This window comes from Castor canadensis, chromosome 12, assembly GCF_047511655.1.
Source record: "Castor canadensis chromosome 12, mCasCan1.hap1v2, whole genome shotgun sequence".
In the NCBI taxonomy this organism is placed as follows: domain Eukaryota; kingdom Metazoa; phylum Chordata; class Mammalia; order Rodentia; family Castoridae; genus Castor; species Castor canadensis.
Genome location: NC_133397.1, coordinates 39084814 through 39112257, shown reverse-complemented (window position 1 = coordinate 39112257; position 27444 = coordinate 39084814). Strand labels below are relative to the sequence as shown.

Here is a 27444-nt window from a genome sequence, read left to right as displayed (position 1 = left end):
ATTTGTAATTCTTATATTCTCAGCTTCTGATACGTAACATATTCAGGACCATAACCTCTACAATAACTATTTAAGCCTGTGGAAACAAGCTGTCTGGTAAATACTCTGCTATACTAATTTCTTAGCTTTATATGTCTGATGCCTATTATTTCAAATATATGTTTGGTTTTTCCTTTTGGTTTTCTTTTGTCAAAAGAAACCAATTTGGGGAATCCTGTTTGGAGGGAAAAATTCACTTTTCTATGGAAAATAATTTGTATTCTAAAATTTGTAATAATTCATGAAGGCTAAGAAATATTTTTTCAGCTCCTTACAAGAGTCTCAATGGTTTCTTCCTATTTAAGAATATGGCTATTCAAAGCTGAAGGGAGCTTTGCTGTATGTAGTGGCGTTTGGCTTATAAGGATCTCAAGAGAGTAGGTGGGAAATGTCTACATGCCAGATTTCAGAGTACTTTTCCTCTGGAGCCTTTATAATCTCCTTAGTGAAGAATCCTATAATTTTTTCTCCTTCTGTGGGGGAAGGTGGAATAAATATTTAGCTTTGTAAGTAGAATAAATATTTTGGATGTGATTTGTGGTGAGTTTGTGAGGTGTACTGGTTGAGTAGTGCCCCTCCCCAGCAAATTCATGTGTACCCAGAGCCTCAGAATGTGATCTTGTCTGGAAAGAGGGTCTTCGTGGATATAATTAAGATGAGATCATAATAGATTAGGATGGACCATAGTCCAGGGACTAGTGTCCTTACAGGAAGACATGAACAGAGAATACCATATGAAGAACACATAGACTGCAGAGATGCAGCTGCAAGCCAAGGAATGCCAAGGATTGCCAGCAACACAGAAGCCAGGAAAAGGGGCTGAAACAAATTCTCTCAGTGCCTCTGGAAGGAACCAACTGCTGACATCTTGATTTCAGACTTCGAGACTCCCAAGTATGAGAGAATAAATTTCTGCTGTTTGTGGCAATTTGTTACAGCAGCCCTTAGAAACTAAGACTGGGTGAGTAACAAACAACACTTGACGGCTTGATCAGTTCCCCCTGTCCTTCCGCCATCCCCCACGCTTTGAACAGCATGTCTTACTCCATAGCTCTTGTGTTCAGAAATATTGTAAGAAGCTGAAGGAGCCCGGTCTTGGACTTGAGAAGTGGCACTAGGGAACCTGATTCCCAGACCTTGGGCTATGAGAATTGTAGGCTTAATGTTTTAGGAAAGGATTGGGAAAATTGAATTGTGGTGGAGAGGCGGAACTTTTGCCTCCTCTCCTGTTCTACTGTCTGTTCATAGATAAGTGACCACCAGCTCTTTCCCCGGCATCATAAATTGAACTGGGGTCTCAAGACTTGAAGTTCAAGCATTGAGGACATTATGAAGCAGGGACCTGATTGATCAGAATAGCTTTCTCTCAGGATTGTCATAAGCACTTAGTTACTGTCCCCATGGCACACTGCCAAAGGCCAGATTCCTGGGTGAAGCCAGCCTGCTGGGCATCAGTTTTTCTACATCATTTTGCAGTCAATTGCTTTGTAGCCTGATTTTTTTAATAGATGCTCAAGCTCTTATCCAGTGTGAGCTCTGACATATCCCAGGCCAGAGCTCTCTAGAAGTTCTGCAAACTTATAAGCTTCCTCTTCTGCTGTGTCCTCACATGAATGTTCTAGCCTGCAACTTCCTTCTTTTGATTTTTCTTCCTCAAGGCAGTTAACACTATAGCCTTGAGACAAATCTCTGTTTCAAGTCATTGAAATTCTCTAGTAACAGATACATCATAGAGGATTTGGCAAGGGAAAAAACCCATGATCTTTTTTTCTTTTTAAGCTATTCATTTTTCTTTAGCTTTACTGGGGAAAAGGTATAGAACTCATACCTTTAAATTTAATCCCTATTGAGATGGAAAAGTTTCATAGTTGAGTTATTTCAATAGTATATCTGACTCTTAGTAATAGCCATTATTAAAACAAGTATGGCCTGGTCATGTTTTCAGTCACTGATAGCACATGGTTTTCCATGCTGTCTGTGCATTGGCTTCTTTAATGTATTCCTAACTTTTGTTCTGTGGCTTCACTAGCCTTAATTCTTTCTCTGTTTTTTCCTTACCTCTGGGAAGATATTGCTTCTGTAGGGTTCACATTGTACAGAGAAACTTGCCTCATTGTGACCCCTAACCCATGCAGTAAATCCTCTGAAATTAATTTTGGTTCTTTCTGATCTGTGCCCTATATGGCTCCCCCCAAGATTTCATTATTAGATTTTGACAGCCTTTTAAATTTGTAAGTGCCACAAATTTGTCACTAGAGATGAATGGGTAAAAGAAAATTCCTTGCAGTAGAGGATATGGATAGAATATTTCAAATGACAGATCTGCATCAATAATGTTAATGTTTATGGGGTGATGAAAGCCATGTAAGTTTTAAGCCAGAATCTTGTTTCAGCTGAGTCCCAGAAATTTTGACCACAGAAGCCAAGGCACATTCCATTTATTCCAACAAATGTTTTTTCAAGTCCTTTCCAACTGTCTGAAAGACAGTTGTCCCTCTTGAATGCCTGAAACCTTAAATAATTTTTCTACTATATTAGTTAAAAGCAATACAAATGATGTCTACTGTTCCCAACATGACTCTTCTCTTGCCTTGAGTCCCTAAAATGAAGAGCCAATTTGCCAATGTTATTTTGCCTCTACTTTTTGTGCTTATGCTCTGGCATTAGTTTTGATGAATTTTGCATAATACTTTCTGACTGACTTCTGGCCTTACTTTCATGCCAAAAGCTTGCTTTTTCTGAACACCAAGCAGTCCCAGGGCCAGGACTTGTTCTTGTCTCTTACTAATACCAAGAATTACTTCCGATTTTATGCAGAAGAACATTAGTATTTGGGGGACTGAGAAATATATTCAGATGAAATTTAGAAGAAAAAAACCATGAAATTATCCTGACTATGATGGCAGCTAGTATATTTATGTTATTTTTTTAACTAAAAGAGAAGGATAAAGAACTATAAACTAGTATATTTTTGTCAGTTTATTTGCATAGCATTTCATATTTTTATTGAAAAACATACTAGCATGCTAGGTACTCACAGCTATGATTACAGCTACTTGGGAAGCAGAGATAGGAATGTCCTCAAAATCCAGCCTGAGGCAAAAATGAGATCCTATTTGAAAAACACCTAAAGCAAAAAGGGCTGGGGACATGGTTCTAGTGGTAGAACCATTGAAGGCCCTGAGTTCAAATCCCAGTACTGCCAAAACCAAACAACTACAAAAAATTCTAAAAAAAAGGATTAGAAACTAAGTTATCATAAAGTTTCTCTAATGAGCTAAAAGCAATTCTTCTGAAGAAGAAGAAAGAAAGGAAGGAAGCAGAAAAAAAAAAGACAAAAAATTACCCCAACTCCATTCCAAGTCTACAAGTTTCCACCCTGTAGATACTAACAAGCTTATCATTTATTTACCAGTTATCTGGAAATGATAACCATAATGTAGTAAGCATAGTGATTTTACAGGGGAAATTTCATATTACACATATTACAAGTTTTTACAAAGTCTGGTTTCTCAAAATGGGCCATTTCAATGCCGGGATGTTCAAGTCAATTATAGTAATAAAGAAAACAGTACTCAGTACTGGGTAGTGAAGAAAAGGCATTGTTTTCTCCATTTTACAACTGATGGTAGCAAGGCAGCCGAGTATTATTTGACATGCTCGGTTATTCTTACTACCATTTATTTTCATTCATTTCCTAACATTAAGATAGCACAGAACTGGCATGTGACTCAAGAAGTAAAGCACTTGTCTAGCAAGCATGAGACCTTGAGTTCAATCTCCAGTATGACCCCTCCCAAAAAATGTGCGAGCTCTGCAGTCTAGCTGCTTGAGTTCAGTTTTTAAAATGAAAAAATTTTGTACTGGGGATCAAATTCAGGCCCTTGAGCTTGCTAAGCAAGTGCTTTACCATTTGAGTCACTGTTACCAGTCTTTGAGATCAAATTTTGACTATACCATTACTCATTATTCCTACTATGGAATTGTAAATTGTAGAATGTTAGCTTTGAGAACAGTGTCCATGAGACTGTCAAACCCAATCCCCTTTGTCTAAAGAAACTGAAACCTCCAAAATTAAGTGATGTGTCCACTACTAGTTTGTGAACTATATTCTTTCACCTTTTATGTCCTTTCTACTACAACTGTGGTTTCAGACTTCTGAGTTCATGGACTAGTAAAATAATTTTTTTTTAAATTGTGGTAGCCAGCCTCCAAGATGGTACTCAATGAACCCTGACTCTCGTATAAACATCCTGGTCTACTCTCTTCTTTCATTGTATTGGTCTTTGTGACCAATAGAATATAGCAGAAGTGATGATACTCCATTATGTCATAAAAGATAATGTGACTTGTGTTGTGCATGCTCTCATTCCCTGGGTTCACTCAATGAGGAGAGCTTTGGGTCACTCACTGTGAGGGAGAACTTCCATACCATAAGCAGCTGTAGGTAGTGACTCATATGGAGAGAAATGGAGCCTCTGGCCACCAGCATCTGAGGAATTCGAACCTTCTATGAGTGCACCATCTTGGAAAAGGATCCTTCAGCCTGTCCAGGTCTTCACATGACTGGCCCCTGTCTACCTTTTAATAGCAGCTCATAAGAGACCTTATGTGAGCCAGGACCATCTGGTTAAGTGCCTCTGAAACTGTGCAAGATACTAAACATTTGTTGTAAGTGTCTAGGCTTTAGGATAATTTGTTGCCCTGCAGTAGGTAAGTAATGAAATGGGGTCATGGAGAGCTGGTGTATTTCTAGTTTTTCCTCGTCACAGACAAGGAAAAGACAAAGGACTATCTTAGTGCCAGAACAGTAGGAATGTCATAATTATACAGTAAATGAGTTACTTAAAGGAAAAAAAATTATCTCATTGAAAAATTATTCTTTTCTTCACACTTTGGTATTTTTTTAAATCTTTGGGTTTTTTATTTTTTATCTTACATTAATATGAGATTTAGTTGTGATAATTTCATACATGCATACAGTGTACCTTGAACACGTTCACCTCCATTATATTCCTGTTCCCCCTCTTTTTTCTCCCTGCGCCTCACATTTTGCTATTGACCATGGAAAACTTTGTCATCAAGTAGCATTTGGGAACTATTGTACTTCATCATGCTGTATTTCAATTAGTAACTTTCAGCTTTGCCCTTTTCTTGTCTTCTGAGGTTTGCCAGATAAAGGAAATTTTGTTGTCTTTTGAAGTGTGGCTACAGAAGAAGCAGACTTGGGAAGCTCAAGTTGTATTTCTTAGTTGTGGTGAAAGGTACAACAGCACATAAAGACCTTTAATCTTGTTCACCAGTTTCTCTGTTCGTAGACTTTCTCATCTGTGAACTGAGTACTATAATATAACCCCTTGTAACCCTTTCCAGCTCCCAAAATTTGATATCCTACAAAGAAGACCTTTGGAAATCACTCTTTTCTCATGTACTGTTTGCCAACAAAAGGAAGGTGACAATTGTAAAACCTTTACTTTTTTCCATTTTTAAAAATACACTTGTTAAAAATCAAATTTGGAATCTGATTAGGACAAATACAGTTACCCAGAAAGAAAACAAAAACAAAACCCACCAGTTGAAGGGACATATTTATTTCTTTTCCTCTAACTCTGATATGTGCATACTTATACCCTAACCTCCATGTTTACTGTTGTTCCACTGTAAAGAAACCAACCAGTAATGGAAATGTCCCAAAGCAATGAAGTTGCCTTTGAGAAAGAAGTGCATCTGTCATTCATAGCTGAGTTGATTAGTTGGCAAATCATAATTATTTTCAGTGTGTCAAATAAAATGGTGCAATTGATCTTTCTTAGTGACAGAAGGATAGAAAAATTAGAGGGAAAAGGGACAGGAGAAAGTAAATTACAGTTTTATAATTGAAAAGACTAGTGCTCTGTCAAAGCAAGTTGCCATATAGTCTCTTTAGATATCACTTATCCTTTTTTTTCCTGAGATTGCACACTGTTAGCACTTACATAAGGTTTGTAATAAGAATGTGATACAGAATTTTAAAACTATATTTGTTTTCTCAGAACATTTTTAGCTAGAGTAAGTCTTATGAATGAATGGAAAATATTGTAAACAAAAATATGTTCATGATTATTAAAAAGTTTTCCTTAAAAATAAAGTAGGCAAAAATGAATATATTTTCTTTGCAATCCAACAAGAGAACTGAAATTTGCATGCAAGATCAAGTAATACCACTTGATCATATTACATATTGATCATATTGCATGTGTCTAAAAGCTTGTTTGGGCTTAAGCTGGTGGTACATGCCTATAATCCCAGCATTCAGAAGGCTGAGGCAGGAGGATTGCAAGTTTGGGGTCAGCTGGACTGCATAATGAGACTCTGTCTCAAAAAAAACAATAAATAAGTAAATGACCAATCCTGAGTCTATTAAGTGATAGACTCTTTGTATTCAGTTTCCCTCTGGCACTATGACCTCTGTCTCAGTTTCCTTTCTGTAAAGCAGAGATAATAATACATTCTACCCCACAAGGTTGTGAGGGTGAATTAAATCAGCATTGTAAGATTCCAGATACGTACTAGCAACCACTATAAATATTTTGTTATTATTACCATAAAATGAATCTTGTATGAGGACACTGAAAATTTTTGATAGCTTAATGTAGATTCCCTGTAATACTTTGCATTTTACTTCCCCATGAAAAATAACTGAGCAAAATTAAGAATTCTTACCTGGATATTCAGCCCTTTCACAGACAGTTACTTATCGTTTACCTGTTACTAAAGATTACTTACCTCTGGCTATCTATGCACAGATACCCTGTACAAAAACCAATTCCAAATGCATCAAAGATCTTAAAGTAAGAAGACATGAAACTTCGAAATTACTCCAGGGAAAACTCCAGAAGAAATAGGCATAGGAAATTATTTTCTGACTAGAACTCCAAATGCCCAGGAAATAACAGCAAGAATTGACAAATGGGATTACATCAAATTAAAAAGTTTCTGCTCCTCAAAAGAAACAGTTACTATTCTCAAGAGACAATCCACAGAATGGGAGAAAATCTTCACCAGCTATTTAACAGATAAGGGATTAATAGTCAGAATACATAAGAGCTCAAAAAACTAAGCTGCAAAATAACAAATAGTCCAGTTAGTAAATGGGCAAATGAATTGAGAAGACACTTCTCAGAAGAAGAAATACAAATGACTAATAAATCCACAAAGAAATAGTCAATATCCTTAGTCATGCAAATCAAAACTACACTAAGACTCCGTCTCACTTCAGTCAGGTGGGCAGTCATCAAGAAAACAACAAATACTGACAAGGATGTGAGGAAAAAAGAACTCTCATATACTATTGGTGAGAATGTAAGCTACTATGACCACTATGGAAACCTGCATGACAGTTCCTCAAAAAACTAAAAAGAGACCTACCTCATAACACTGCCATACCGTTATCCAGCATATATCCGAAGGAGTACAAATCAATAGACAAGAGGAATAACTGCATGCCCATGTTTATTGTAGTTCTCTTCACAATAGCTAAACACTATATATACATACGTATATATATATATATAGAGAGAGAGAGAGAGAGAGATTACTCAGCCATAAAGAAAAGAAAAATGAACTTGTCATTTGCATGGAAATGGATGGAGCTGGAGATCATTATCAAGTGGGATAAGCCAAGCTCAAAAAGCCAAATATTGCATGTTCTTGCTCATTTATGGAACCTAGATCTAAAGTGTTGATGATGATGTGGTGATGATGAAGATAGTAGGACATGAATGTAAATGTGAAGTCTGGAAGGATCAGGGGAGGGAGAAGGGGAAAGGAAGAGATTCTGATAGGTGAAGAGGATTGAAGTGCCCTTCATATGTACACGTGAAGATAGCATAATGAAACCCACCAAATGCTATTTGAAAAAGGGAGATAAAGGAGTGGAGGGGGTAAACTTGTTCAAAGTACACTGTACACAAGTATGGAATTATCACAATGAAATTCCCTCATATTATTGATGTACACTAATTCAAAAATAATATTAAAAAGATTAAGCACCTCTTCTAGTGAAAATTCCTGGGTATCCATAAGAATTATGGAGGCAAACTCCCTGTAAACTACTAAGGAGCTATTATTACCTGCTCCCTTTTGCAGATGGATTTCAGAATGGCTTGTATATAGCAACTGCAAAAATAGCCTAATTCAGTTTTTTGTTCATTCTCCTGCTTTCAGTATACACATTACCATTTCTACTTCTTGATGGTGCTGGATATCTGACCTGCTATACCCAGCCTCCCTCCCAAGGTTTTAGTATTATGTTCCTCCCATCTATCTATCTGCTAGACAGTTCATCCTTTAATGCTTTGCTATAGATCTCCCTGAACTCCAAACTCCATGTATCTATCTGTTAACTAGATCTTACAATTTCAAAGTCTAATAGGCTTCCCAGATTTAACATGTTTATAAAAGAACTCTCAACCTACTTCCATGAACTCTCCTCCAAAATTTAAAATTAAAGCCACTGGTCTCTTTGTCTCTATCCTTCCCCACTTCACTGATGGCATCACCATTCACCCAATTAGTAAAGCTACAAACCTCATTAAAAACTTCTTTTTATTTAAAACTTGAGACCACACTCAGGTCTCCTTAGAGGCCACCCACAGCTCCTTGCCACCTGGGCTTTTCCAGTGTGATTGCTTACTTCATCAAGACATTAGGAGACTCAACTTTACCCTATAATGTAATGTAGTCACAGGAATGACATCCTGTCATTTTTGCCACATTCTACTTAAGAGCAAATCACAGGTCTTACAGTCAAGGAGAAGGGATTACACAAAGGATGGATATCACTGAGGGTCACTTTAGAGTCTGGCCAGTAATTAATGATAGTCAGTTTTTTTTCCAGTGCTAGGGACCAAACCCATGGCCTTGAGCATGCTAGGCAAGTGTTCTGCCTCTGAAGTATATCCCCAGCCCTCACTGTGTCAGACAAGCTTACTATTTCTTCCCATTGGAATGAAGAACTGAGTTGCCTCTGAAGTTTCCTATTCAAAACCACAAATATTTATGAGAGACTTACTTTATGAATCAAAGACACTCATGCCTCAAGAAAAAGGAAAGAAGTCTTAGAATGTTAACTATATGATGATTATGGCACATAAAGAAGATAGCAAGATTGCCTTTTCCTTCCATTCTCAGTGTTAGAAAAAAAGGCTTTCAGGTTAAGATGGAAATTAGTTGCTAATTTATTTTAAAAACCCAAGTTTATTTAATTAGTTTGAAACTGAGATCTACTCTAATTGAATATTTCCCTTAAGGTTTGACCAATTAATAAAATGAAGAATTATTTGAGTCCTGACCTTAGTTGGGCAGCTGATCCTTTAAGGACAGTGTTTAGTTACTATGTCCCAGGTTTCTTTCTTTGCTGGAGAGAAGTTAGTGATTCCAGAGGCCTTCAGTTTTTCAGTTTAACTCTACAACCTAGCCCTTGTCCATGCCTCATTACTCTGGGTCAGATAGTTGTGCTTATACCTAATCTTGTATGACCCATAGAGATATTTTAGAAAAGTAAGTCATTATGCTACATTGAGTGTTAAAAGTTTGTGTCTGAATGGAACATCTTCATATCAAAAATATTTATTTGCAGACCTGTTAGTTGTATCGTTGGGTTGGTAGCTATATCAAGGTAATGCTGTTTCTGGTAGTGGTGCCTAATCAGTTTTTAACTATGCCAGTTATGAGACAATCTGTCTGTGGTAAATGGCATTCCACAAATGAGCTTTACAAGGCTTGATGGAGCTGACAAGTGCGGCTTATTTCAAGTGTTTCTTTGCGTTTTGGTTTCAAATCACCCAGTTGCTTCTGTTATTTCTTGAGTTCACTTTTTATTGTGTGAAAAAATACTGCACTTTAGCTAAGTTCATGATAGAAGCTTAAGTTCTATTGAGTCTCCCGGAAAAAAGACCTAAGCATTTCCAATTAAAAGCATCACAGATTATTCTGACTAGGATGTGAGTTAGCAGGAACTCTGTATTGTACTAGAACCCTTACCAGAAACCATTGCATTAGGATGTGGCAGCTTGCAGTGGGAGGACCTGTAACATGGTTAATCTAATGTGCTATATGTTAGGGCTTCTTAAATGATATTTTAAATTTTTCACCTATGAGTTTGCTGTTGATTATGCCTGCTCAAAAGGGTTTTCTATAATATGCATTTAGGTTGTACAACTATAATACCCTGAAGTAATTCCATGCCACTAATAGCTCCTTTTATTTTAGGATAAATCCCCCTACTTTTACATTTTTATTAGCGCATAATAGATGTACATGGGATTTCATTGCGATATTTGCATATATGCTTACAATGTACCTTGGTTAGGTTCATCCCCATCGTCATTCTCCCTCACCACCTCCCCCTGTTTAAAACGATTTTGACAGTTTTCAATGGTCTATTCCCATTCACATATATATAATACATGGGCCATATATATTCACCCTTCTTAACCCTCTTCATTATCCTCCCCTAACAGGACCTGTTTTACATTCCTGTCCTTCATTATTTAAGTGTATGTTCATTGTTAAGTGAAGTTTTGCCTTGGTATTTTACCTGTGAATCTATTGTACTTTAATTAGTCTAACCCCCTCTATGACTCTTCCTTTCCCTTTCCTCCTACCTTGTATTGTTCGATGGCTTTTGTCGGAGCCAGCAGTGGAACCTTGCCTATGTGAGTTGGTATCTGGCCTTGTGAGAAAGCTCCAGTTCAGTTCTGCTTTCTCACAAGGCCAGATACCAACTCACACAGGCAAGGTTCCACTGCTGGCTCCGATAACTTTCAGTGTGTTTTGATGTGCCTTCTTCCTACACAGATGCAATGAATTTCAATATTATTCACTCAAGTCTTTTCCTCTCCCTCTTCCCCCAGTCTCCTCAAAAAGTTCCACTATTGGAAACATGTTCGTTTCTATATGTATATATGATTATGCTTATATTTGTGTATAAGTTAATCTTTTGAATCTATCTTCCATATGAGAGAAAACATGTAACCCTTGTGTTTCTGAACCTGGCTTACTTTATTTAACATGGTGTTCTCCATTTCCATCCATTTATCTGCAAACGACATAATTTCATTCTTCCTTATGGCTGAATAATATTCCACTGTAATATATCATACTTTTAAATCATCATCATATTACTCATCATCAGTTGTAGGGTATCTGGGCTGTTTCTTGGCTATTATGAATAGTGCTGCAATAAATGTGGGTGTGCCTTTATTGTATCCTGGCTACATTCCTTCAGCTACATGCCCAGCAATGGTATTGCTGCATCAGATTGTCGCTTTGTTGTTAGTTTTATGAGGAACCTCCATACTGCTTTCCATGGTCAGAATAACCTTTCTTCTTAAATGGAACCCCTAACTTCAGCAAGAAGAACCCAAAGGATGAACTGCTAGAAATTTACTGTGGTTGTCCCTTCCTTTTTTTCCAGTTTATCAAGTACCTACCTTATACTAGGAAGCATGTTATTTATTAGAAAGTGGGAATACAAACAATAGTCTAAGTAACTAGAAAACTACAAAGAGATCCTCAACTAATCTAGTACTGAGAAAGTGCAAATTACAATGGCAGTAGGATTCAACACCTGCTGTGTGCCAAGATACTGCAACAAGCAAAACACATCTGTTTACTTCTGCACGTGCACACACACACACACACACACACAAACTCTTGTGTGTGTGTATCAATGACAATGCATGTATGAAAATAAAACAAAGAATAAGGAGATTATGGAGGGCAGAGTCAGAACCCAGACTTTGCTCCTACCAGTGAAGAAAGCTAAGAATGGAGTATCTTTCGTAGTATGAAGCACCTGGGCTCTCTGTCACCATGATCATGTGGAGAAAAGAGGCACACAAATAACAGGGAGCCTTGCCTTTCCATATTAATGCTATGACTCTGTGCTGGAGTGTCAGCCTCAGGTGTAACTGGGAAAAATGAACTATCTTTAATAGTAAGGAGCTGGAAGCCAATTCATATCCAGCTGCACATCTGGCTGCGTACATGTATGTGTATATATATTTTGGGAAATTAAGTGTAATTTTAGAACTGGAAATGTCAGGGAGCCTTATTTCTACTTTCTAGAAAGATTTTGTTTTAACTTTGTATTAATTATCACCTCCCCCCCAACCTCTGCTCCCTCAAACAAAACAGTTTACACATTAGGCTGTCAAAATGTCTGTGCATGAGGAGGGCACTTCCCTGACCCTCTCCCCATACACACACTCATAGTTTCAGATCAAGTTTTCTACACACTGTTTTACTTTTAGTTCATTAGAAGGAAAAATTCTCTGTTGTGGCGAAATCTTTGTACCCTAATTTTTTCTGAAGTCTTTTTTATGACTAAGCCATAAATCTCTAAAAATAAAGATTTACAGTGGAAATCTCGACTCCTTTGTATTATGTCAGGTCAAAAAGTGTCACTAATTGGTGTGCATTTGTTCATGCCTATGACATGAGCAAGGATTGTGTTTTAGCTGGGTGACCACACATGGAGCAGATAGGTGTGGTCCAGTTCAGATGTGTTAATAATTTCCTAGTTTATGGTGAATGAAATAGTGTCAGGCATTGGTTTGAAAACGTATGTGAGCAAGGCAGGCATTTAAGATTTATGAATCTTTACTTGGCTAGTATTACCCCTATCTTTCTTCCACCATGTCAACCTGTATCCACTAGGGGACATAAGAGCACCTGCTGGAAGCCAGAGTGAAAGCCAGAATAGATTAAAATTTAAACGCTAAACTGTTATGATAATACATGAAAAAACTCATTTTTACGGTTTATAAAGAAGTTATATATTTGCTTAAATTTTAATCACTGCATGTTCATTTTTTTAACTGAGTTCTCATGTGGTCTACTGAAGCTGTGCTGAGAATGATTCAGAATTTCAAAATTACTTTATATAGAAAAGAATTACCTTTTAGAGTTAGAAGTTGAGACATCTGGAGAGGACATCTACTATCACATTCCAATGGACAAAACTCAGAAGTGTTCTGTATTTTGTACCCCAGCCACCACCCGTTCCAGTGTAGTAAAATCTGACAGATGTAACTAAGGACATCTATGTTAACTTCTAAACTGATTTATCTGAGCTCAGTTTAGAAACTTAGGTTGGATTGCTGTTTATTTACAGTTATTTTTAGGTATAATCTATGTATTAAAAATGCAAGGATTTTAAGTGATGAAAGACGTTTGTTTTTTAATTGAAGCACTTATTTCACTTAACATGTAATTGTCCATATAGTTGAATTAAACTCTATGATTCTATTATTATTTGATTTGTTTTTCCCATCCACCTTTTGGTCCTCTTTTTCTTTTCTGACTTATTTTAGGTAGAAATCCAATCATTTTTGTTTCTTATTTTAATTTTATTGGATTTTCAGCTATACTACTTCATATTTTTTTCTTAGTGGTTATTCTAAGGATTATAATATACTTATTTTTTCATTGTCTACAGTGGTTAATATTATACCACCTCACCACCCTCCTTCTTTGCACTATTGCTTGTACACATGTACATGAAACTATATATGTGTGTGTGTGTATGTATGTATGTATATATAACACAAACTGTATATGTGCATTTGTTATATGTATTTCCCAAAATACCATGTTATAATTTTTGCTTTAAATACTTACATATCTTTTAAGTAAAATTAGAATACATGCACAATTTTATGTTTGTCCACATATTTTCCATCTGTTGTCAATTTTCTTTAGTCTGAAAAATTCCTTTTAATATTTTTTGTAGCGCATGTCTGCTGGCAGTATGTTCTCATCTATCTGAAAATGCCTTCATTTTTCCTTCATCTTTGAAAGGTATAGAATTTGCAGTTGGCAGGGTGTTTGTGTATTTTGATTTGGCACTTTAAAGATGCCATTTCATTGTCTCCTAGCTGCTATTGTTTCCCATTAAGAACTTGCCCTTCCTTACATTGTTTCTCCATTTACAATGTGTCCTTTCTTTCTGACTGCTTTCACAGTTTTCTCTTTACCTGTGTTTTCCAACAGTTGAACTATAATAGTCCTAGATGTGGTTTTCTTGTTTTTATCTCTCTTGGTGTTCACTGAGTTTCTTGCATCCATACAATGTTTTTCAAAAGAATTGGGTGTGTTTTTGATGTTATTTCCTCAAATATTTACTTCAAATATTTCTTCTCCTATTTACATGGTTTTTTTTCTGTCCCACAGATCACTGAAGCTCGTTGTCTCCCCACTCCTTATATCTTCATCTTCAGATAGTATGATTTCTGTGAACTCTCATTCACCAACTTGTTTTTTTTTCCCAATCTATTAAGCCTGTCATTTTTTTTTTCAATTTCAGACACTATTTCTCTATTCTCTGGTTATTATTGCTTCCATTTCTCTTCCTCTATTTTCCATCTATTCATTCATTTGTAATCATGTTTTTCTCTTAGTAGTCCTACAACTACTTAACATTCTTGTCTGCTGTTTCCAACATCTGGGTCACTCTAGATTGCTTTCTGTTTAATGACTGATCTATTTCCCATTACTCTGTTATAGGTCATACTGGCTCGGTTCTTTGTATACTAAACTATTTCTTACTGTATTATGCATCCTATGTTGCTGAAAATGCTAATTTTGTTGTCTTAAAAATATTGAATTTTTCTCTGACAATCAGGTAATTTACCATCAGACCAGGTTTTAGAACAGTTTTAGGTTCACAACAAACTTGAATAGACTGTATAGAGAGCTCCCATAGACATAGCCTCCTACACTATCAATATCTAGCACCAGAGTGCTATGTTTATTACAATTGATGCTACTGTTTGACTAGAATTGTTTTGAATCTATAGGTCAAAAAGGGAAGAACCGCTGGAGGTATGGCTCCAAGTGGTAGAGCTCTTGGTCAAGGCCAGTACAACCAAGAAAATATATATTTTAATAGGGGATAGGAAGAACTAACATCTTGATAATATTGAATTGTTTTATCCATGAACATGGACTCTCTACTTATTTAATTCTTTGATTTATTTCACCAGAGTTTGTAGTTTCATCGTGTAGCAAATTATATATAAATATGTATCTATATATTTATATATAGAGAGAGAGAATATAGAGAGAGAATATATATAGTCATATGGAATATATATACACATATATATGAACTCTATATATATAATTAGATTTATACTTTATTTCTGGGGTGGCAATATGTTGGCACATATGTCATTCATTCATTGATGATATATAAGAAAGTGATTGACTTTTGTATGTTGACCTTTATTCTGCCTCCTTGCTATAACCACTTATTAGTGCTAGGAGAGTTATTTTGGTTGATACTTTTGAATTTTTTGCATAGATAATAATACCAGTAGTGAACAAAGACAGTTTTATTTCTTCCTTCCCAATCATTATACCTTTTATCTTCTTTTCTTGTCTTACTGCATTAGCTAAGTCTTGTGGTATGACATTGAAAAGGTCTTTCAGTATGATGTTTAAAAAGAGTGGTGAGAAGGGACATACTTGCTTTGTTCATGATCTTACTGAGAAATTGTCTAGATACTTACCGTTAAATATGATGTTAGCTAAAGGTCTGTTTGGGTTTTTTGTAGATATTTTTAATAAAGTTGAAGATATTCCCCTTTATACCTAGATTACTAGGAGATCCTTGCCATGAATGGAGGTTATGTTTTTATCAAATATTTTTCTGCATCTACTGATAGGATTATGTGGTTTTTCTTCTTTAGCCTGTTGATGTGATAGAATCTACCAATCAATGTTTGATTGTCAAACTAGACTTGCATACCAGTGATAAAGCACAGTTGGTTGTGGTGTATAATTCTTTTTATACTATGTTAGATCTTATTTGCTCATATTTGTTGAGGATTTTTGCATCTCTTTTCACAAGAGTTACTGGTTTGTAGTTTTCTTGAGTTGTCTTTATTTGGTTTTGCAGAATCAGTTAATTTTGTCTTCTGAAAGAGATTATAGAGAACTGGTATAATTTCTTTCTTAAATGTTTAGTAAAATTACCAGTGAGCTCATCTGAGTAAGGATTGTTTTTTAGTTAGGAGGAGTGTAAGGTAGCACTCACCCTGTATTAGAATAATCCACTGTACTCTTTCTGGATTATAAACAAAGTTTCTGGGGTACCCAAGGTGGTTTCCATTTTGCTTGTAGGACATCTTACATTTCAAAGCTCTATGTAGTCTCAGGAATCTCTACATAACCCAAAACTTCAGGTAGCTGTTTTGTCTCTGTCCTGTAGAGTCCTATCCTAGTGTCCTGGGAATGTGTGCATCTTCACTAAATACTTAAGGAATCTCTTATATGACTTTCTGGGATTCTGCTCTTCAAAGTTCAATTCTTTCTGATGAGTTCTTAAAATTCCAGTTGTTTTAGCAGCACTGACCTCAGTCTACACCCAGTAAGACTGCCATGCTCTGCTTATGTACAATCTAGAAACTGTCCTCAGACAGAAAGCTGGGCAGTTGTGTGGTTCATCCTATGTATTTCTCTGTCTCAGATCATAGTCCTACATTGCCTGTTGTCTGCTATCTAAAATTAGTTGCTAGGTATGAAGGTATGTGTATGTAGGCTTAGACACCATAAAGCTAGGCAGAGAAAAGCTGCTGGAGATTCCAGAGGGCACACAGAGCCCTAGAAACATAAGCATTCCAGCCATCTAGAGTATGCTGAACCTCACTGAATATCTGTGGACACCCATTTCATACCCTAAAAGGTCAGTGCCTTGGGGGGAGGCTATTCGAGTCCTTGACTATTAGTATTTTTAAATTAGCCCATTTGTCTTGTACAAAACAAATAAGAAATTTTTGTCCCAAAGATCTTTCTGTCAAATTGTCTTGAATATTTGATGTACTTTCACTTTACTATTCACATTAAAAAGTATAAGTTCTTGCAGACTGAAAGCTTAAATGCTGATGTAGCAACTAAGGAGTCTTCAGCATACTTTCTGTATGCTTTATCAGAGGAGGAAGATTTGCAAAAGAGAACCTTTTCCTATGTTGTTTTTTCCCTCTCCTGACCACTGGTGCTGTTTCAACCTAAGTTTCCAGATCTGGAAAAATCCCTCTAGTGCTGAAAGACTAGTGCCCTTTGCCATCTTAGTCCCAGAGCCCCTAAGTATAAGTTGTTCATTACAGTTTATTCATTTAAAAAATAAAATTGTTCTACTAGGGTATAAAGTATGTATTTTTAAAAGAATGTGCTTATGAAGAAATCTTTTCTGAGTTTTTTTTTTCAAGATTATTTGTCCTGTTGTGTATAATTATCTGTGATCAGTTAGAGCTAGAACACAGGTTTTTAAAGTATTTCTATAGTGCTGAACACTGTCTTTGTCTTTCAGGGGAGTACATAAAGACCTCTTGTGTACTGGTTTTGAAGAATTAGAGGAGGAGCTCCTCTTAAGCACACACTATTCTGTTTTCTCAAATGTTTCCCATTCTCCTGTCAGTTCTATCTTTCATGGGTCATTCACACACTCCTCTGGATGACTCTTTTAAACTGTCACATGTCATTCAAAGAAAAGTAGCTGCAAGGTGAGGAAGTAAACTTGTTTATTTAAAATTGGGGAGACTTTTCCTATAAATCTCTTTTGTATTTTTTAGTTTCTAGCTGCATTCTGTGTTTTGACAATAGCAAGGGGCAGGAAGGGACATGAGTGATAATGCTAAATAAAACAAAGATTCAAAGTAAGAATACTGTGCTAGAAACCTAGTAGGGAGTAAACTTTAATATGGAATATATAAAGTGAAATTTTGCTGTTGTGGAACTTGTAATTCACAGTGTTGCATCTGGAAGGACTTTTTTTTTAAAAAAAATAAATTGTTAGATAATTTTAGTGCTTCAGGACAGAACAAAATGGAGAAGTTTGATGAGCAATTCTTCAAAAGTTTGTGGTAAAGTAATAATAAAAATGAGGATTCTGACCTCAAAAAATCTGACTCGCATAAATAACTACTTATATTCTTTTTGAAAATCTCATAAATTTTATGTAAAAATATAATGGCCCGAAAAGTATGTCCCTCAATTTGAAAAAGTCTGTTTACACAATTCAAATAACTTGCCCAAAAATTCAGAGTTGGGTAACTTCTTTTTAAAAACAGAACCATCCATATTTCCTGGCATCAATTCTTTGGGGATTATTAGCACAGCCAGTACTGGGGCCCCTCACTTCTTATACCATTGACTGCTAGTAGGGCAATGTGTCACTTCTCAGCTTTCAGCAGATTAAGCACAGCTTCTTGAAGGCATGGAATGCATATGATTGTTCCTGTACTTTCAACACCTAGCACAACTAGCACAGTGTCTAGTACATAATAGTTGCTTAGAAAATATTTTTCAATTGGAAAATAAATGCCTCTGCTTTAATGTCAAAGATATTATTGGGGACACAGAATAGAATTTCTTTCAGTATCCCCCCCCTCAAATATATAAGACTTTTGCTTTTAGGAAACAGTGTCAACTCTTTAGTACTTTCTGAGCAAAAAACTGAGAAAATTTTGGCAAAAATCCATAGTTATAGTAAATAGTGGTGCTTATGGAAATTTGTTATGTAAGTAGTTGCTAGGGGAATTAAATTTTAACTCAGTGTTATCTTGGAAGTTTTTTGTAAAGTATTTTGGTGAAATAGCTAGTATAGTGTGTGTCATTTTTTATTAACTTCTTCATATTTATAAAACTTTTAAAAATCAAGTTTGTTTTAAAGTCTTAGAATTATTCTTTCCTGTTTAAAATGGCTCAAGTCAAAGATTACTAAATTGGAGTCAATATTTTCTCTAAATTTTGTCACTGTTAACCTAAATGTGGTAGTTGTACCTGTCTCTATAGATCTTACTTCATTGTTCTTTTTTTCTTCTAAGTATAAAATGATTCATTTTAAGGGCAACTTATAGTAACTCAGCTAAAATATTACAAAATATTATGCTTTGAGAGTTCAAAAAATATAACATCCTTTCTGGAAAATGCAGTGCAAGTTTATAACTAAACTTGTTTGAAAGAATCAATACTTTGCCAATACATTTCTCACATACCTGCCTCATAACTCTGTGAACTTACTTTAACCTGTCCAGTGTATCTGAAGTTCAAATGAGATATCCTTTAACCAAATACCTATTCCTGGCCAATTCATGTTTTCCTTTCACATGATAATGTCATTGACCATATTATTTATTATACTATTTATACCACATTAGGGTGACATGTGCAACATACTTTGTGAGTTCTTCTGTATATCTTTTTTGTTTTTTTATGCTAGTGGCAAGTTACTGAAATGAGTTTATGACCCACTGATTGGTTCAGCTGTGTTTGAACCAGTAAATATCATCTGCTGTTGATGAGGCCATCTTCCCCATTATAGCCTTATGAAAGTGGGGGTGGATCCATGAAGCCCAATACGGCTTCTGTTTGAAAGGAGGAAAAGGGAAGGGGGCTGGAGACTGGAGGTAGGAGTGGCAACCAAGATTGTCTTCAACAGGGACCATAGCTTACTTAATTAGCTATCCCAACCATTCAGTATGCTTTAAATTAAAGAGGAGTTGCTTGCCCTCATTCTAATGGCTCCCAACTATTAGTCTTCCTTTTTCTAATTTGTTTATAGTTTTATCTTTTCCCTCATATATATTTTCTTTGTTGCTGTCATCATACTTGTCTTTGTATTATCATCCTATTAAAGGCCCCCTTTTTATGTTTCTGCTTAGACAAAGAGAAAGCTATGTAACTTCTTAAAACTGGTAGCTGTAATCAGATTCTCATGAGGTCTTAGATTGTACTTTGTAGCCTTTTTCATGATTGTATTTGCTTATTAGATTTTTTAAATTATATCTAAAATTTTTAACTTGTGGACTAGATAGTTGCTAAGTTAACTCTAAAATACAGAAGCATTCCCATACCTTCAGTCTTCCAGAGTTTCAAAAAACTCCGTTCTTAATGGTAATAAAATAATCACAATGCCTGGGGGCACCAAATTGTTATTTCTTACTTCCTTGAGACATTTAACAAGTACACTGACCTACTCCATAACTAGAAACAGCTAGAGGACCATTAATTTTTGAATTATGAATACCAAGTATATTCATTGTAGTAACCTATCTTCAGTTAGCCAACAAATATTTATTTCCAAATAGTGCATTTCATCATTTGTAAGATGCATATTTTCTCACATTTTAACATATCGAAATCAAGATGCATCTTACAATTAATGGTATCTTGCAGTTGGCCTGTTGTAAATCATGGTGTAGTTTCTGTATGAACTTGTTAATCTCAGAGACATGATTGAACTGCAAACCCTTCACTGTTTCAGTTAACAAATCATTAAGGAAGGAGTTGTCGTTTTGTAGAGGTCCAAAAACTTTTCCTTTGATAAGTTCTGTTAAGATTACTCTCATTAAAGATTGCAAGAGTCACCATCTGAAACTTGAAAGAAAATCCCAGAGACAATAGAGGATGGGTCTGTAAGGAAATGCTATATTCCAAGGGACTTGACAGCATAAAAGACAATACTATCTGGAAAATACTGACACCTACAACTCTGAGTATAAGAGTGATTCAAAAGAGTGATTTCTGAATGTGAAGAAATTTTAGGAATACGTTAACCAACTTAGATTACTATGTAATTTCATAAATTCTAAATAAGTCTACAAGACCTCTTTCAGTGTTTAAAAATTAACAAAAATTCTATAATAAAAAGCATTTAGTCATGGTTGAATTGACAGCATATTTTCCTTAACATCATATAAAATAATGGTGCTTCATATAAGCAATGCTGTCTTCAGTTCAATAAAATATGAGTTTGATTTACTGTGCAACTCACTGAGTATTATTGTACTGCTTCTTATTATAACAGTATTTTCTTAAGAACAACTAAGGAAGCTGGGCATGGTGGTACACAGCTATAATCCCAGCTATTTAGGAAGTGGAGATAAAAAGATCTTAAGGTTGAGGTCAGTCTGGGCAAAGTTAGCAAGACTATATCTCAAAAACAAAATACAAGCAAAAGGGTTGAGGACATAGCTCAAGTGGTAGAGTGCTTGCCTACCATGCACAGGCCCTGGGTTCGATCCCCATCACTGGAATTAAAAAAAAAATCTAAGAGACAGCAGCCACAATATATCTGGGAACTTGTTAAAATGCAGATTTTCAGGCTTCACCCTAGACCTACTGAATCAAAAATCTAGATGTGGGGCCCATTAGCTTACGTTTTAATTATACCTGCATGCTTTTGATGCAAGCTAAAGTTTGAGAGTTACTACTATAAGCAGAATATCAGACAAGGGAAAAATACTGGTTGTTATATTCAAGTCAGGTGTATGGGTAGCTTAGGATGTAAGGGAACACAGATTCCTTAAGTTCAGCTCAGTTACATCTGTTAACAGTGTGTTTAAGAGGAATGAAGAAGTTTCTCATGGTGTGTGTCAGCCAACTACCAGTAAGTATCTGCAGAATAATAGAATGGTACAAAAACTGCATGTGCTTCACTTTCGATTGGTACTTGATCTTTGTCTTTTCAGCATGATGTATCCCAGACTTTACTCAAGGCAACACTGGACAGTGTTGTAGAAGAATGTGTCAGCTTTGTGGGAGTAGATATTAACATCTGTTCAGAAGTTTTGTTAAGGTGAGACAAGAAGTCTATGGCTGAAGATCACGGAATCTTGACTAACTGGTTATTCAGTCTAAATTTCACCATAACAAGGGGACACATGTGTAAAGTTGTCAAGTGTAGAAAAATCTATGGGTTTATACATCACTTTAGATAATCAGTCTGAGAGGAAGACATCATTTAAGGAAAGAATTGTAACAATTCACATTATCATTTTTAATATTGCAAGTCTAAAGTGAAAAGCATATGGTAACCATTGAGTGCATTAGTGTCACTTATGGAATTTAAATAAGGTTAACATGGAAAGAACCGTTTCCCACCACATAAGAGTAGGTATTTTTTGCCAGTCCAGTGTCTTGCATACATCTGTGAAATCTGAAAGTAACCAAAAGATGATAAATTCTGAAATTTCAAGGTATGGTTACCATATTTTTCACCCCGATTCTGCAAGTCAACTATCAAAATTTTACTTTTCCCTCCCTGTGCTTATAGAAGAGCTGCTTTTTTTCATTGTTGTGCATAGTTTTGCATTTCTTACACAAGACTGCTGATGCAGCATGAAATTCCCTTATCTGGATGTTTTTCACTAAAACTGGTGTAGTAGAAAATATCCTTTACATTTTAAGGTACTGGTTTTCTACTATAACTACAGATATTTCATAAGTCCACATTTAGAACTCCATAATAGAATTAAGATTTTTCTAAATATTTTAATTACCAAGCGAGCTACCTAATGATATTGTTTTCATAGTTTTATTCTAACCTCAACATTCATAGAGAGGTACCTTCCTATAGTTCAGCTCTTTAGATTAATGAGATCAGGCACTAAAAAAGAAAAAAGTTGGTCTAACACAAGTGTAGCTATTATAACTTCTGCTGCTAAGTCTTTTTGTAAGCTAAACAGAAATGGGTAGAATTGTCTCTTGTCTAAGAAATACAAGGCATGTAACTAGTATAGAAATACTGTGTGAGGAACAGTTTTTTTTTTCCTTACATCATTGTTGACCAGTTTACCAGCATCTTTGACAGCAACCAGTTTTGTCATTATTTTGCATTCTGTTGTCCTTCTTTCTTCTTTGTCTTTTTGGTTTAACTCCCTTTTGTATTAACTTAATTTAGACATATGACAATATGTATTTGCTATTGATTTTATAATCTATATGTTTTATATCATTATATAGACATGACAATATGTATTTGCTATTGATTTTATAATCTAGATGTTTTATATCATTATCTTCTTAGATGAGATCTTTCTTTTTCCTCCTTATTTTATTTCTTTTCTTTATTTATTTATTAGGCATATTGCAGGACTCAATGCCAACAGAGCCAAAAATATTATTGAATGGCGAGAGAAAAACGGGCCCTTTATCAACAGAGAACAGCTGAAGAAGGTGAAAGGGTTGGGTCCAAAATCCTTCCAACAGTGTGCTGGCTTCATCAGAGTCAACCAGGATTATATTCGAACATTTTGCAGGTGAATATAAAACTGTACCCTTCTGCTAGTATTGCCAGCCTCCTTTCATTATTGTTACCCAGCCCACTGACTGGTATAAATTCTAGTTGCCCATTGCTCATGTCTTCATTCAAATGTGTTGAATGTCAGTTCTTTTAATCACTGGGAATAAGGCAGTCAACAAGTCAGCAAACTCCCTATTCTAATGGAGTTATATTTTAATGCTTGAGGAAGATAATAAACTAGTAAAATAAATGTTACAAATGGGAAATATGTGCTATAAAAATTAGAATGGGGAATACTGTCTTGGGGAGCAGTGTAACTGTATTAGATGAATGATTTATTTAAAAGTTATTTGAGCAGAGTTTTGAATGAAACAAATGGGGCAGCTGCACAGGGATTAGGGGGAAAACAGACACTAAGTATGCAAAGTCCTGAGATAGGACAAACTTTGGTGTATTCAAGAAACAAGATGAAGGCCAGAATAATTGGAGCATAGCAAATAGGAGGAAAAGGTATGAGATGAGGTGGTAAACGTGATATCACAATGACTATACTGATAGGGCTCTTCCCTTAGCATTCATTGTCTGTTGTATGGATTGAGTTAAATTCTTACTTCCTAGTCCTGGTAGCACAAAGCAAACAAATTGGGTAAACTTAGCATTTTATAATTGTGAAAGAACAGGTTTTATGTATATGCTACTTTAGAATTACCTGGTTTATTGATATATATTTTTCTTTTGACAAAATCACAGTAAAGGTTATATGGAAGAATTATCTTTATTCTAAAAAAGACTAAGTTAAAAGAAAACCAGCCCCACAAGATAATAGAATACATTATATAGCTTACTAATAAACATAGTAATTAAACAGCTTGGTTTTGATGTAGAACTAAATAGAACAGAATAGTCTGAAATCTACCAAAACATAGTTGACATTTCAAATGCTGGGAGAAAATTGATCAATTATCCAATAAGTGGTGTTATGACAACTCTCAGAAGTTTGATACTTGCGTAGGATGCTGTAGTCCTAACTCACTCCTTAGACCCAATAAATTCCAGGTAGATCATAGACATAAATGTAGAAAATAATACCATAAAAGTACCAGAAGAAAACATGGATATATCTTGCAGAACAGTGGACTGTGGGAGTTCTTTCTAAGTAGATCACAAAACCCTGAAGACAGCAATAAAAAAAATCAAAGATAAAATGATCCTATATTTATTAGTTTATATGTTTCTGAACACTTGATTAGGAAATTCAAACAGTATTTTAAAAGAAGAAATAAAAGGTACCTCTATTTCTGACTTCAAAGTAGTCTCTTATATATTGCTTCCAGAAAGTAAATGTGTTTTTATATCACTTTTGAGTACATTTATTTTTTAAATACATGCAGAAGACACAGTGCTTCAATAACTATTTGAAACTTTGCTTCACTCTTTTATGTTCAGTCTCTTTCCAAATTATGACATATGGATTTCTGTTCTTATTTTTCTTTTATTATTTATAAGGTCTGTGTGATATTTGATTGCATGAATGAGCCATAATTTAATGTAATCATTGCCTTATTGATGGACATTTGGGTTATTTTAAATTCTTACATTTTTTGAACTAATAATCAGTACTTAAAGATTTATGATTGCTGTTATCTTCTTGACAGCTCATATGGTTTTTAAGAATATGATATTGCTACCTTGCTTAATATTTTTGCTTTGAAATATATTTGATTGCTAGCATTGTTGCTATATTTGACTTCAGAATATGCTTGGTATTTTTTATTTTCATACTGTGTGGCATTTAATTTTTCATATGACTTGTGTAGCTGGATTTTACGATTTTTTTCAACTTGATATTACTACATTTATATTTATTGTATTCATTGATATGTTTGGATTTAGTCTCCTATTTTATGTATTTTTTTTCCTTCATGCTTTCTGATTCTCCCTTTCCTTTTCTCTCCTTTGGTGATCTCAAGATTGGACATAGTCTTCTTTTTTTTTTTTTTTTCATTTTTCTTTTATTATTCATATGTGCATACAAGGCTTGGTTCATTTCTCCCCCCTGCCCCCACCCCCTCCCTTACCACCCACTCCGCCCCCTCCCTCTCCCCCTCCTCAATACCCAGCAGAAACTATTTTGCCCTTATTTCTAATTTTGTTGTAGAGAGAGTATAAGCAATAATAGGAAGGAACAAGGGGTTTTGCTGGTTGAGATAAGAATAGCTATACAGGGCATTGACTCACATTGATTTCCTGTGCGTGGGTGTTACCTTCTAGGTTAATTCTTTTTGATCTAACCTTTTCTCTAGTACTTGTTCCCCTTTTCCTATTGGCCTCAGTTGCTTTAAGGTATCTGCTTTAGTTTCTCTGCGTTAAGGGCAACAAATGCTAGCTAGTTTTTTAGGTGTCTTACCTATCCTCACCCCTTCCTTGTGTGCTCTCGCTTTTATCATGTGCTCATAGTCCAATCCCCTTGTTGTGTTTGCCCTTGATCTAATGTCCACATATGAGGGAGAACATACGATTTTTGGTCTTTTGGGCCAGGCTAACCTCACGCAGAATGATGTTCTCCAATTCCATCCATTTACCAGCAAATGATAACATTTCGTTCTTCTTCATGGCTGCATAAAATTCCATTGTGTATAGATACCACATTTCTTAATCCATTTGTCAGTGCTGGGGCATCTTGGCTGTTTCCATAACTTGGCTATTGTGAATAGTGCCGCAATAAACATGGATGTGCAGGTGCCTCTGGAGTAACAGTCTTTTGGGTATATCCCCAAGAGTGGTATTGCTGGATCAAATGGTAGATCGATGTCCAGCTTTTTAAGTAGCCTCCAAATTTTTTTCCAGAGTGGTTGTACTAGTCTACATTCCCACCAACAGTGTAAGAGGGTTCCTTTTTCCCCGCATCCTCGCCAACACCTGTTGTTGGTGGTGTTGCTGATGATGGCTATTCTAACAGGGGTGAGGTGGAATCTTAGTGTGGTTTTAATTTGCATTTCCTTTATTGCTAGAGATGGTGAGCATTTTTTCATGTGTTTTCTGGCCATTTGAATTTCTTCTTTTGAGAAAGTTCTATTTAGTTCACTTGCCCATTTCTTTATTGGTTCATTAGTTTTGGGAGAATTTAGTTTTTTTAAGTTACCTGTATATTCTGGTTATCAGTCCTTTGTCTGATGTATAGTTGGCAAATATTTTCTCCCATTCTGTGGGTGTTCTCTTCAGTTTAGAGACTATTTCTTTTGATGAACAGAAGCTTTTTAGTTTTATGAGGTCCCATTTATCTATGCTATCTCTTAGTTGCTGTGCTGCTGGGGTTTCATTGAGAAAGTTCTTGCCTATACCTATTAATTCCAGAGTATTTCCTACTCTTTCTTGTATCAACTTAAGAGTTTGGGGTCTGATATTAAGATCCTTGATCCATTTTGAGTTAATCTTGGTGTAGGGTGATATACATGGATCTAGTTTCAGTTTTTTGCAGACTGCTAACCAGTTTTCCCAGCAGTTTTTGTTGAAGAGGCTGCTATTTCTCCATCGTATATTTTTAGCTCCTTTGTCAAAGATAAGTTGCTTATAGTTGTGTGGCTTCATATGTGGGTCCTCTATTCTGTTCCACTGGTCTTCATGTCTGTTTTTGTGCCAGTACCATGCTGTTTTTATTGTTATTGCTTTGTAATATAGTTTGAAGTCAGGTATTGTGATACCTATCCTGCATTGTTCTTTTGACTGAGTATTGCCTTGGCTATTCGTGGCCTCTTGTGTTTCCATATAAATTTCACAGTAGATTTTTCAATCTCTTTGATGAATGTCATTGGAATTTTGATGGGGATTGCATTAAACATGTAGATTACTTTGGGGAGTATCGACATTTTTCTGTGTTGATTCTACCAATCCATGAGCATGGGAGATCTCTCCACTTTCTATAGTCTTCCTCAATCTCTTTCTTCAGAAGTGTATAGTTTTCCTTGTAGAGGTCTTTCACATCTTTTGTTAGGTTTACACCTAGGTATTTGATTTTTTTTGAGGCTATTGTAAATGGAATTGTTTTCATACATTCTTTTTCCGTTTGCTCATTGTTAGTGTATAGAAATGCTAATGATTTTTCTATGTTGATTTTATATCCTGCTACCTTGCTATAGCTATTGATGGTGTCTAGAAGCTTCTGAGTAGAGTTTTTTGGGTCTTTAAGGTATAGGATCATGTCGTCTGTAAATAGGGATATTTTGACAGTTTCTTTACTGGACATAGTCTTCTAATGCTTATTTTTAAATTTATTTTGAACTGACCTCTGGAGTTAATAGGTATTTGTCCTCAGGGGGAAAACTAGAAATCAGATT

At 35.5% G+C, this 27444-nt stretch overlaps 1 protein-coding gene across 2 annotated transcripts in view; it reads left to right on the top strand.

Annotated features, from left to right (window-relative positions):
* The window catches only part of Srbd1 (S1 RNA binding domain 1), a 227160-nt gene that overhangs the window by 176129 nt on the left and 23587 nt on the right, over positions 1-27444 (top strand). For both annotated transcript variants that reach the window (XM_074049618.1, XM_020168980.2), the window contains exons 17-18: positions 21558-21664; positions 22950-23126. In XM_074049618.1, the coding sequence (XP_073905719.1) occupies positions 21558-21664; positions 22950-23126 (284 nt within the window). The remainder of the gene's footprint in view (positions 1-21557; positions 21665-22949; positions 23127-27444) is intronic.